This window comes from Coenobita brevimanus, chromosome 101 (assembly GCF_032717465.1).
Source record: "Coenobita brevimanus isolate Jiangsu-jjx chromosome 101, ASM3271746v2, whole genome shotgun sequence".
Taxonomy (NCBI): domain Eukaryota; kingdom Metazoa; phylum Arthropoda; class Malacostraca; order Decapoda; family Coenobitidae; genus Coenobita; species Coenobita brevimanus.
In genome coordinates this window covers 63,050,810-63,064,296 of record NC_137054.1, presented here as the reverse complement: position 1 = coordinate 63,064,296, position 13,487 = coordinate 63,050,810, and the positions used below count along the sequence as shown (strand labels likewise).

Below are 13,487 nucleotides of genomic sequence, written 5' to 3'. Positions count from 1 at the left end.
CAGCTTTGCTGTACGTTACGCTGTTTTTCACTGTTCTTCCTCGTTTTGTATTTTCGCCATGCCTCCCAAGTGCCCTGCATCATCTCCAGCATCCGGGGAACCAGCTGCCAAGAAGAAACAGCACCATACTCTGACTCTGGAGAGGAAATTGGACCATCAACAGCTTCAGAAACACCTGCACCAGTCGAGGAAGTACCAGAGGAGCAATAGGGTCCCACCATGTGACTTAGCATCATATCAACGACACGAATCTCCAGCCGCAGCACAGGTCTATATTTAACTGAACAATGTACTAGTACTTTGTGGTAGGTGGGGGCGCTCACCATCCACTCACTCGATGTATTGCTGCTTTCGGGTGTCTGCCCTTTCCTCTCCATCCTTCTTTCCTTCCATTCTCTTCTGTCTTTCTTTCCTTCATTCTTTCCTTGTCCTTCTGCCTATGAGTGACTTTACACTCCCTCTTCTGTCTTTCTTTCCTTCATTCTTTCCACTTCCTTCAGCCTGTGGGTGACTCTACACTGAATGACAAATCAAATGGTTTCCTGTGCACCAGGAAACCATTTACTACGCTGGGTGGTAACCATATAACCAAATTTTGGCGCCTGGTGGTTTAGTGGGTAATTATTGTGCTCCAATTGGATTGAGCTGGTGAAGGTTTATATCCAAGGGGTGGTTGGGGTTGATTCCTCATGTAATGCCACTCAGGGATGAGTGAGGCTGATCACTCTCATCTTAAATGTCGGGACCAACTGCCTAGCCCCGGGCTCCTAGGCTCCTCATGGGGCAATGCAGGATTGGATGTTGGATGGATGGATGTACTAGTACTACAGTAATTAGTTCTATGTTTTATTTTTTTATGTCAGTACAATAGTATAATACAGTATACGTGTATTGCATACTTCTAAATAGGAGGGGTGAAGTTTAAGTGGGGGGTCCAATGGGGTCCTGGAATGCATCTCCCCTTTTATATGTATATTTCAATGGGGAAAATTGTTCCGATATACGAAATTTCCGATTACGAAAGTTTTTTTTGGTCCCTATCCCATTCGTATTTTGAGGACTCACTGTATATACTGTATATATATATATATATATATATATATACAGAAAAATCTCAAATTTCGATGGACACACATACCGAAAAACTGCATCTAAATTCAAAACATCGAAATTTAAACTGAACTTCTTATGGGAAAAATCAGTTTGGGTCCAGGGCTTCCCAACTTCACTATGTAAAATCATGATTTTTTTGCCCATACTCCCTGTAAACTTTATGAACTATAAATGTGGTTAAGTAACTGTAGTTCTGCACTATATTGCCATACCCCCCCTGGGGGTAGGGAGGTTTTTCAAGAATACTCCCCCAGTATCCCTGCTTGTCGTAAAAGGCGACCAGAAGGGTTGGCGGAGGGTTAGTGCCCCTCCCTGGAAAACAACTAACTAAAAAAACAAACAATAAGCCTCGGACAAGGACTGACCAAACGATGACGACCAAGGACCGGACAAAGGACATGGTTATCGGAACGTGGAATGTAAGGGGAGAGAATGATGAGGTCAAAGAGAGAGAGATTGTCCAGGTGCTTGAGAGTGCGAAAGTGGATGTATGTGGAATAACTGAAACTAAATGGAGAGGTGAGAGTGTGAGAGAATGGGAGTATGGATGGGGTATATGTGCAGGAGTAGGAGAGAATGAGAGGGCAAAGGAAGGAGTATGTATAGTTGTGAGTAAAAGATGGAAGAGGAGCATAAGACTGTATGGATCAGTTGGGTCAAGGTTTCTGTGGGTAAAGTTGAAAGTTGGAATACAAATGTGGGCGATTGTGTGTTTGTATGCGCCAACGCAAGATCGTGCTAGAAGAGTGAGAGAAGAGTTCTGGACAAATGTAGAAGTGTGCATGGAAAAGTTTGGAAGGAATGAGAGAGTGTTTTTGATTGGTGATATGAATGGTAAAGTTGGGAATGTGAAGGTGGATGGAATAGTTGGTGAGTGGGGTGTGCCTGCTGAGATGGATGAGAATGGCAGTGCGTTAGTGGACATTTGTGCTGGGAGGGGGTTGGTGATAGCCAATACCCTCTTCAGACACAAAATGATCCACAGGTATACATGGCGAGTGATGAGAAGGGTGGGTGGTGAACTGAATGAAAGGAAGGCAGTGATTGATTATGTGTGTGTGGATGAAAGGATATGAAGATGTGTAATGGATGCAAGAGCCTATAGAGGTTTGAGGAGTGGACTTTCTGACCACTACTTGGTGGTGGCCAGAATCAAGATATAAATAAGATGGAGTAATAGAAGAAGGGAAGGACGGGAAGAAGGAGTATTTGCAAGGAGAGTGGAAAGGTTACAAGAGGATGAGAAAAAGGCAGAATATAAGAGAGAAGTGGAGGAACGATTGGACAAATATGAATTGGTGCCTGGAACCACTGTTTGACTCACTTCTTCTTCATTTCTGCAACATTCGCGGCCTTTCCTCTAACTTTCGCTCTGTTGAGCACGACCTCTCTTCCTCTAAACCTCACCTTCTTTTTCTAACGGAGACTCAGCTGTCTGAGGCAACTGACAGCAAACCCTTTTCTGTATCCTCCTACTTTGTCTATACTTATTTCAAAGACAAAGGTGGCTGTTGTGTATATATACGCAACGACTTATCATGCTCTCGTGTTCCTGAACTTGATTCTTCTGAATTCTCTACACTCTGGCTTCGGCTGTCCTGTCATTCTCTGACTAAATATATCTGTGCTGTTTACTTATCCCCTAATTTTACTGACTATCAAAAATTCTTCGACTATCTTACTTCTACGATGGAACACATTCTATCCATTTCTCCTTTCTCAGAAATCTCCATTCTAGGAGATTTCAATGTTCACCACCACCTTTGGCTCTCCTCTCCTTTCACTGATCCACCTGGTGAACAAGCCTACATCGTTTCTATCCTTAATGACTTAGAGCAGCTTGTACAGCACCCTGCCCTATCCCTGACTGCCTTGGAGAGAGCTCCAACATACTTGACCTCTTCCTCACAACTAATCCTTCTGCTTACTCTGTTAATCTTTTCTCTCCATTGGGCTCCTCCGATCACAACCTTATCACCTTAACCTATCCTATCACTCCGGTACGGCCTGTGGACCCTCCAGGGAAACGTCGTCTGTGGCATTTTGGAGCCGCGGACTGGGAGGCCCTAAGGCAGTACTTCTTTGATTTTCCCTGGAATGATTATTGCTTCCATGGCCGTGAGCCATCTGAATGTGCCTTGCACATTACGGAGGTTATTCTCTCGGGCATGGAAGCATACATTCCTTTCTCATATCCTCTGACTAATGCAAGAAAGCCTTGGTTTAATCACGCTTGTTCCAATGCTGTCCGCAACAAGGAGAGGGCCTAAAAAAGGTACCGGAGCCAACCCACTCCTGAATCACATCATCTTTACGTTTCTGGCCGGAATCGTGCTAAGTCTGTTCTTCGCTCTGCTAAAAATAATTTCATCTGTACTAAATGCTCTCAACTCTCCAACTCGAATTCTTCCCGCTCCTTCTGGCACCTTGCCAAAAACCTTTCTAATAACTTTACCTGATCATCCTTCCCTCCTCTTTTCTACTCTGATGGTTCTGTAGCTATTTCTTCTACTGATAAAGCAGATCTCTTCGCACAGACTTTCTCCTCCAATTCCACCTTAGATGATTCCGGTGCTGTTCCTCCATCACTTCCCCCCTCTGACTTCCTCATGGCTGACATTAAAATTTCTTCAGCTGATGTATTTTCTGCCATCACTGGCCTCAGTACTAACAAGGCATATGGGCCTGATGGGGTCCCTCCTGTTCTTCTCAAGAACTGTGCTTCTGTGCTTACACCCTGCCTGGGCAAACTCTTTCGCCTTTGTCTGTCAACGTGTACCTTTCCTTCTTGCTGGAAGTTTGCTCTCATTCAGCCAGTCCCAAAGAAGGGCGACCACTCCCAACCCTCCAACTATCGTCCAATTGCTTTAACGTCCTGTATTTCAAAAGTTTTCGAGTCAATTCTCAATAGAAAAATTTTAAGGCATCTTTCCTATCACAACCTTCTTTCCGATCGTCAGTACTGGTTTCGTCAGGGACGCTCCACTGGCGATCTTCTCACCTACCTTTCAGACTCCTGGTCATCCTCCTTCCGGGACTTTGGCGAAAGCTTTGCCATTGCACTTGACATCTCAAAGGCTTTCGATCGAGTCTGGCATAAATCTTTAATTTCCAAACTGCCCTCCTACGGTTTCTATCCTTCTATCTGTGCCTTCATCACTAGCTTCCTTTCTGGTCGTTCTATAGCCACTGTTGTAGACGGTCATGTTCCTCTCCTAGGTCTATCAACAGTGGTGTTCCTCAGGGCTCTGTTCTATCACCAACTCTCTTCCTTTTATTCATCAATGATCTTCTAAGCTGTACATCTAACCCTATCCACTCATACCTGATGACTCCACCCTTCACCTTTCCATTCGGTTCCCGCAGCGCCCATCTCAACAGTTACTTCAACAAACAAGGGATGAGGCTATGGCACACCTAATGTCTGACTTGGCTCGTATCTCTGACTAGGGTAAAAATAATATGGTTGTTTTTAATGCATCTAAGACTCAGTTCTTACACCCATCAACCCGACAAAATCTTCCACAGGTATACCCACTAATGTTTAATAATATTCAACTTGATCCTGCATCATCCTTGAACATGCTTGGGGTTTCATTTACTCGGGACTTATCTTGGAAAGATCATATTACATCTCTTGTAAAATCTGCTTCCAAGAGATTGGGTGTGCTAAGCTGACTCCGCTCTTTCTTTACCCCTGCACAATTGTTGACTCTATACAGGGGTTTTATTCGCCCCTGTGTGGAGTACAACTCTCATGTGTGGGGAGGCTTCCCACATACAGCTCTTCTCAATAGGCTGGAGTTAAAGGCTTTTCGTCTCATTAACTCTCCTCCTCTTACTGATTCCCTTCAACCTCTGTCTCTTCGCCGCACTGTTGCATCTTTACCTCTTTTCTATTGCTACACTAATGGTTACCTCTTTTCTATTGCTACACTAATGGTCACTGCTCCTCTGAACTGTCTGCTTGCATTCCTCCACCTCTACGACGGGCGCGAAGCACCCGTCTGGCAGCAAACTCTCATCCCTTTTCTGTCCAACTCTCTAATGCAAGAGTTAACCGTTACTCCCAGTCTTTCATTTATGCAACAGGTCAACTCTGGAACTGTCTCCCTCTGTCTGTATTTCCTGCTGCCTATGATCTCCATTCTTTCAAACACAATGTGTCCAGGCATCTCGAAATGATCGGATCTTGAATTTGGCTCTCTATTGTATTTTGTTTTTCTCTTGGAGGGAACTGTTACTGCGGGCTCATGGCCTTTGGTTCCTTCTTCCTCGCATTAAAAAAAAAAAAAAAAAAAAAAAAAAAAAAAGATGGGAGATGTGGAAGGTGTGTGCAGGATATTCACAGAAGAAATATGTGCAGCATGTGATGTGGTGTGTGGGATGAAGAGAAGACGGAAGGGGGTGCAAGGAACAGCATGGTGGAATGAAGAGGTGAGACAGGCTGTGAATGGATGAGAAACAGGGGCATGGAAGAAGTTGAGAGGCGGAAGCGAGAGTTATATGTAGAAAGAAAGAGAGAGGTAAAAAGATTAGTAAGAGAGAGTAAGAAGAGAGTGGATGAGGAATTTGGAAGGAATTTGAGTGTAAAGTGGAGGGACTGTAAGAAAATGTTCTGGAAAGAGGTGAAGAGAGTAAGACAGGGTGGAAGTGAAGTTAGCAGGGGAGTGAAAGATAAAAATGGTAGATTACTAGTGGAGAAGGGAGAAAAAGTGAGCAGATGGTGAGAACACATTAAGGAATTGTTGAACATACAGGATGGAAGTGATGCGAGTATAAGTGGCTGGGGAATGGCTGGGAGAAGGAGGGAGGTGAGAAGACAGGAAGAAATCAGTAGGATAGAAGTTGTGGAAGCAATGAAGAAAGTTAAATTGGGGAAAGCCCCAGGAATTGATGGAGTGTGGTGAAATGCTGAAGCATGGGGGAGAGATAGTAGTAGAATGGATGTGGAAGATGTGCAGATTGGCCTGGGAGGAAGGTAGAGTTCCAGAGGATAGGAAATCAGGTTTAATTATTCCATTGTGCAAAGGAAAAGGGGAAAAAGAAGTGTGTGGTAATCATAGGGGCATTTGTCTTCTTAATATAATAGGAAAAGTGTATGGTAGGATACTTATTGACAGAGTTGTGGAAATAACAGAGGAATTAGTTGGAGAAGAACAAGGAGGCTTTAGGAAGGGAAGAGGTAGATTAGATATTCATTCTTAGATCTTTAGTGGAAAAGTTTCTAGAGAAGGGAAAGAAGTTGTATGGGGCTTTCATGGGTTTGGAGAAAGCATACGACAGGGTGGATAGACAAGGATTGTGGAAAGTATTAAGAATATATGGAGTAGGTGGGAAGTTGTTGAATGCTGTGAAGAGTATATATGATGGTGCTAAGGCTGCAGTGCATGTGGATGGTGAACTGAGTGAATTTTTCTCTTTGAAGGTTGGGTTGAAACAGGGATGTGTCATGTCTGCATGGTTGTTCAATCTGTACATGGATGGGGTAATAAAAGAGGTACAAGGTAGGGTAGTGGATGTTGGAGTGGCCCTGGTGAGAGAGGGTAGTGTTTAGAAACCCCCTATACTGTTGTTTGCAGATGATACTGTGTTGTCGAGTGAAGACGGAGGGGAGCTGCAAGGCTTGGTGGATGAGTTTGGGAGAGTGACTAAGAAACGGAATCTAAAGGTGAATGTAGGGAAGAGTAAAGTGATGGTCTTTGAGAGAGGTGAAGTTAGTGAATGTACAACGAGGTTGGATGGTGAGGAATTGGAAAATGTGAGTATGTTTAAGTACTTGGGTAGTGTGATGAGTAAGGATGCAGGTTTGGAGATTGAAGTGCTTGAAAGGGTACAGCAGGGAAGAAAGGTTGCTGGTTCCTTGAGAGCAGTGATAAGAAACAGGGAAGTGAGCATGGAAGTGAAAAAGTTACTACATGACAGTACAATATTGTGATACCAACTGAAATGTATGGAAGTGAAGCTTGGACGTTGTTGGAAGGTCACAAGTCGAGTGAGAGAAGTGGAAATGAGTTATTTTAGAAGAGCCTGTGGAGTCACATGGAGAGACAGACTGACAAATGGGGATATAAAGGCACGTTGTGGTGTGGATGTGGATGTGATTAAGCTTTAGGAGGAATACACTGGGGTGGTTTGGCCATGTGGAGAGGAAGGAGGATGAAAGACTGACAAAGAGTGTGTATGTGAGTGTGTTGGAGGGGGGGAGAGGGAGGGGGAGGCCGAGGATGAGATGGAGGGATGGGGTGGAGAGGTATATGAGAGAGGGGGGTGTGAGTTGGGAGCAGGGCAATGAAATGGCAGGGGACAGGGTGACGTGTATGCGATTTGTTTGTGGCCATCCCGAACTGGATTGAGGCGTCTGGCAATGGATAGATAGATAGACAGTGTAAGAGAAATCTTAAAGTTAACATAAACAAGTGTAAAGTTATCGTGTTTGAGAGGAATGAAGTCACAGAATGCACAGTGAGGTTGGATGGTGAGGATATGGAGAATGTGAGTGTATTCAAGTACTTGGGTAGTGTGATGAGTAAAGATGGAAGTTTTGGGGATGAAGTGCTTGAAAGGGTATAGCAGGGAAGGAAGGTTGTTGGTTCACTGAAAGCAGTGATGAGAAATAGGGAGGTAAGTATGGAATTTAAGAAGTCATTGCATATAGTATCATGATCCCTACCCTGACATATGGAAGCGAAGCATGGACCGTCCTAGAGGGAAACAATCCATGAGTGAGAGCAGTGGAAATGAGTTACTTGAGAGGAACATGTGGAGTGACACGGAGGGATAGGATTGACAAATGAAGTGAAGGAACGTTGTTGGGTGGAAGTGGATGTGGTTGAGAATATTAGGAGAAGAACACTGAGGTGGTTTGGATTTCTGAAGAGAATGAAGAATGAAAGACTAAGAGGGTGTATGTAGGTAAAGTGGAGGGAGGGAGAGGGAGGGGAAAACTGAGGATGAGGTGGTGGGATGGAGTTAAGAGGTATATGAAGGATGGGGGAGTAAATTGAGGGGAGGGCAGTCAAATGGTAGGTGACAGAGCAAATTGGAGGCGTTTTGTCTGCAGCCATCCTTTGCGAGATTAAGGCGTTGGGCTATAGATAAATAGATAGATAGAACTTTCCTCCTCTTACTGCCTCTCTTCAACCTCAGTCTCTTTATCCCACAGTTGCATCTTTATCTCTTTTCTGTCGATGCTTCAGTGGTCACTGCTTCTCTGAACTGTCCGTGTGCACCACTATGGCGGGCGTGTAGCACCCATCTAGCAACAAATTCTCATCCCTTTTCTGTCCAACTGTCTAATGCAAGAATTACCATTACTCCCAGTCCATCATGTATGCGACAGGTCATCTCTGGAACTGTCTCCCTCTGTCTGTATGATCTCCAGTCTTTCACATGCAGTGTGACCAAGCATCTCGAAATGAACAGATCTTGTATTTGGCTCTCAGTTATCTTGTTTTTGCTTTTCCGTGGAGGGAACAGTCTTGAGGGCTCCTGGTCTTTGGTTTCTTCTTTCTTGCATAAAAAAAAAAAAAGAATTACACAGCCAAAGGATTTAGAAAACTTAGGGACCAACTGCCTAGCCCCGGGCTCCTGTGCTCCTCATGGGGCAATGTAGGATTGGATGATGGATGGATGGATAGAAGATGTAAGTGGTAACTTAGTAACTACAACCTCAAATGTTTGTCCAAAAATGTAATGTGTCGTCCTGGTAAATATTATTCTAAATTTGACTGTGTTAAGAAGTCCCCCATAAATCTTCTTATTCTCTTCTACTAGGAGAGTAGGTTTTTGCCCCTGTTTTTTTGTTTGTTAGTTTGTTTGTCTGTTAGCAGGATTACTCAAAACTAAAAGAGAAATTTGGCCCAAATTTGGTGGGTAGATAGCCCCTGTCCCAGTGAACAGTCGATTAACTTGTTGGGACTGATCTGGATCGTATTACGGATTCTGGATCTGGAAAACATTTTTTGTGAAACCCTAATCAATCATGAGAAAACCTAACCCATTATGAAGAATGGTTTGGAAAGTACGTTGTACAAGTCAAAGTGATGTGCTCCACTGAGTGCCTCGCTAGTTTTATTGTTCATTAGCATTTTCACTGCAGTGATTCCAGTGACGAAAACTGCCTTTGAAGATGCTTTTCTTATACTGACCTGCCTTACATACCTTAGCACCTAGCATGTATGTGGCAGCACATACTCATCCCTTTTCTTTCTAATTCAGAAACAAAAGTTAATGTATGTTGTAGTTCTTCATGTATGCAACTGGTCAGCTTTGGAACTGTGTACATTAATCAGTAATATTTCTCTGTGATCTCCAGTCATTTAAACATAATGTGTCCAAGCATCTTGAAGTGAGTGGATTGTGAATTTGCTATCTAATACCCTATATAGTTTTTTGTGGAAAGAAAAACTTACAGACATCTAACCTTTGGTTCTTCATTATTTAAAAATAAAAAATAAAAATCCTTTAATTGTAGGAAATTTAAAAAATTAAGGTAACCAAGTTGATAGAGAGAACACACAAATGATCAGTACCATATTCTAACATGGCCTCTAACATAAGGCTGAAATTGTAATATCTTCCCTTCTGTAGGATGACCAAATTTTATGGGCGAGCTGACCTGGGAAACATCTATAAGCGTGATGGCATCATCTACAGCTATGCTGACACTCCATTCTCTATCAAGGGTGACAACAGCAAGGTACAGTATGTTACTGAGTTACCCCATAGATGCAATTTACTCTGAAAATGGGAAATTATTTGGGAAATAGGTGCAGAAATGTAGAAGTGACAGTGGAAAGAAATGTGAAAATGTGAAGGATGATTATTAACCCATAGGGATGAAGTCAGGACCAGATGGAAGGAATATTTTGAAAGTCTGATGAATGGGAATAGAGAGAGCAGAGCCACCGTAAACATGATTGGTTTTGGGGGTGTGCAGAGAAGGAATGCAGTGCCAACAAACTTGACACTCACACAGGTGAAGAATGCTATGAAGCAGCTGAAAATGGGAAAGCAGCTGGGGTTGATGAGATGTATGCAGAGATAATTAATTGTAGTAGAGTGAATGGAATGAAGTGCTTCTTGGAGATATGTAAGAAGGCATGGATAAATGAAACTTTGTCAGCAGAGTGGAAACAGGCTGTGATTGTACCCCTGCACAAAAATAAAGGTGAGCTGAATGCAAGAATTATCAAGGCAGTAGTTTACTGAATGTGGTAAGGAAGACACATAGAATAATTATTATAGAGAAGGTAAGAGAAACATTAAAAATCCTAGTGAGTGATGAACAGGGTTGCTTTAGGAGTGGCAGAGGATGTTTTGCATTATGACATATAGTGGAGAAGGCTTGTGAAAAGAACTATAAGGTGTTTATGGCATTCATGGATGTGGAAAAAACATACAACAAAGTAGGCAGAGAAGGATAGTGGAAAGTTTTGCACACTTATATTGTAGATGGTAAGCTGCTAGGTGCTGTCAAGAGTTTTAATGATGGTAGTGAAGCATGTGTAAGGGTAATTGGGCATCTAAGTGAATGGTTCATGATTGGTGTGGGCGTGCGACAAGGTTGTGTGATGTCCCCATGGTTGTTCAATATATATACCTGTACAGTGAATTCTCACATTTGGCGAGTTTTTAATTGGCGAATTCGTTTTTGGCGATGGGATGGGATTGTACACAACACTCTAATTTGGCGACAGAAATCTCACATTTGGCGAGTTGTTTATAATAAAAATATATTGTAACTGTATTCTGTAGTTTTATGTCAATTAATTTCAGCAGCTTTTTTTATTAATCTGAATTAATTCAAACAAAATTTAGTTTGTATTGTGAAATTCATGTCTCGTCTTCCCGAACCTCTTCACACTTCTCTGCCAGCCACCATCACATGTGGTACACTTCTCTGCCAACCACCATCACGTGTGCAGCATTTTATCTGTGTTTTATTGTGATTCCTAGCTTTGCTGAGGACTTGAGAACACATAATGGCTGATGAAACACAGAAAGATGGAATGGGTGACTGTGGCAGACCATAATTGACCAGATGTGAAGAAAGGGCCAAAACGTGAGTACAGAGTTGGATAGGAATTCAAAAAGTACACTTTGCAGGACAAAGAGAAAGTTATCAAGATATTAGATCAGGGCCAGAAAACGTGTCAAATTGTGAAAGAGACTGACGTACCCGAGAGCACCATAAGAGCCATTAAAAAGAAAAAGGAAGAGGTGAAAAAGTCCATAGCAGTGGCAAAGAGATACTTTACAGACAACACTTACGCATGTATGGTCATCCTTCACTCGAGTACAGACAAGCGCCGACTACTTGCAATAACTGAATATTTTGTGGTGAAGTGGGTTAACAGACGCATGAAGGAACAAGGCAGTGTTGATGGGCCTCATATGCGTGAACAGGCATGTATTTTCTACCAGACTGTATGCAGAAAAAAAGCAGTCCAAAATCCCCCAGTCTTCACAGCATCCGAGGGTTGGCTGTCAAAGTTCAAGAAGCAATGTTGCATTAGATTTGCTGAGTATCAAGGTGAATTAGCTTCCGCTGATTACGAGGCAGCTGTCTTACCCAAGCATAGCGGAAGAAATTATTAAAGAAGGGGGATACAGCCTGCATCAAATGTATAATGCAGATGAAACCAGTCTGTTTTGGAAAAAGTCTCCAAAATCTACCTACATTGCAAAACAAGAAAAACATGCAAGAGGTGTGAAAATGAGCAAGGACAGACTTACTCTCTTACTTGCAACCAACGCCACAGGTTCCCACAAGATAAAACCAGTAGTGATTTATAGGTCCAAGAAACCAAGAGCTTACAAGAACTACGACATGAACAGGTTAAATGCAGTGTGGTATGCTAACGCAAAAGGATATATGACAATGAACATTTCTACTGACTGGTTTGACAGTCATTTTGTCCTTGGAACTCATGAAAAGTGTAAACAGCTCAATCTTCCCTTTAAAGTGGTCCTGTTTTTGGACAGTGCCCCAGGACATGCCAAGATTTTGGTAGACAGACATCCCAGTGTTAAAGTGTGCTTTCTTCCCCCAAACACGACATGTAAAATTCAACCCTTAGATCAAGAGATCATTGCAAATGTCAAACTTCTTTTTTACAAAGCAGTCCATGATAAAATACAACAGGAAACAGACAGTCAAGAGGAGGTCACTGAAATAATGCAAGGAAGTGACAAAGAAATTCCTTCAGCCTCAACACCACACACTGGAACTCCACCCGCTGCGACGGAGGTGCCAGAAGTCACAAAAGTGGCATCCACATCAGCTTCATCACCTGATAAGGCCTTACCTTTCAACATACCAAGGGAGATAGTTATCGTCAAAATATCCTGGAAATGTTTTGATATCAGACAGGCTGTCATCTTCATGGTATAAAATTAATAATGCTACCATTAAGCACGGGTGGGCACCACTTCTCCCTCACCTCATCACGGATGGTGCCGACAATGACACAGACACACAGATACAGCGTCAGCAGAAGGAACAGCTCATGAAAGAAGTGGTAGAAGCAGCAAGAAGTGTTCCAGGATTTCATGAAGTTAATGAAGAACAGTTGGGTGAGATGATATCTGAAAACACTGAACAGAACATTGAAGAAATGCTGGATGATGATGATGATGAAACAGAAGACAATGACCAAGAAGATAAACCCACGCAGACTTCCAAGCAACTGACAACGACGAAACCCTCTCACATAGTGAGTGACTGTTCCCTTCTCCAAGAAGAAAGAGAGACTGTTGTAGCCAGTGAGAGTGATTGTGTTCATCTTGTACAGAAAATGAATGAAATATCATCTTTCTTCTTGAAGGAATACAATAAGAAAAGAAATGAACAAAAACAAGTGCTCATCACTCGTTACCAGGGCCGACGGCAAAGTGAAATTACTGCACCAGCTGAAGCTTCCCTCTCCAATGATCCTGGCCCAGTTGATGACAACATACTGTAGACATTTCCTAGCATTCCAGATGACTTCGATTTTCAAGGATTTGGCTCAGATGAAGATCCACAGGAGGAAGGGACAACAGAAACTACAGGGAGTGAGTCTTCAGGCGCTAACTAAGACATCCATGCACCATACTGTACCGAAGCCCATTATTTTCTTTTCTTACGTAAGTTTTTTGCTTTGTATTGTTTCTTGGCTAAAATAAATTTAATTGAATCATGTTATGTGTGTTTATCACATGATTTACACCCAGTAATGTTGTAATATGTGGAAAATCAGTCCAGTCATGCATGCCCAGAACCAATTTATTTTTTTCCCATTAGTTATTCAGTTTATATTTGGCGAATTCCAATTTTGCGTTTTTTTTTTTTTTTTCACCTATTACTTGCCAAATGTGAGAGTTCACTG

The 13,487-nt window shown here is 42.6% G+C and overlaps 1 protein-coding gene across 1 annotated transcript in view; it reads left to right on the top strand.

Annotated features, from left to right (window-relative positions):
* The window catches only part of LOC145414877 (beta-sarcoglycan-like), a 144,515-nt gene that overhangs the window by 33,001 nt on the left and 98,027 nt on the right, over nucleotides 1-13,487 (top strand). Inside the window, exon 3 of the mRNA XM_080284295.1 lies at nucleotides 9,706-9,814. Coding sequence (XP_080140421.1) covers nucleotides 9,706-9,814 — 109 coding nt within the window. The remainder of the gene's footprint in view (nucleotides 1-9,705; nucleotides 9,815-13,487) is intronic.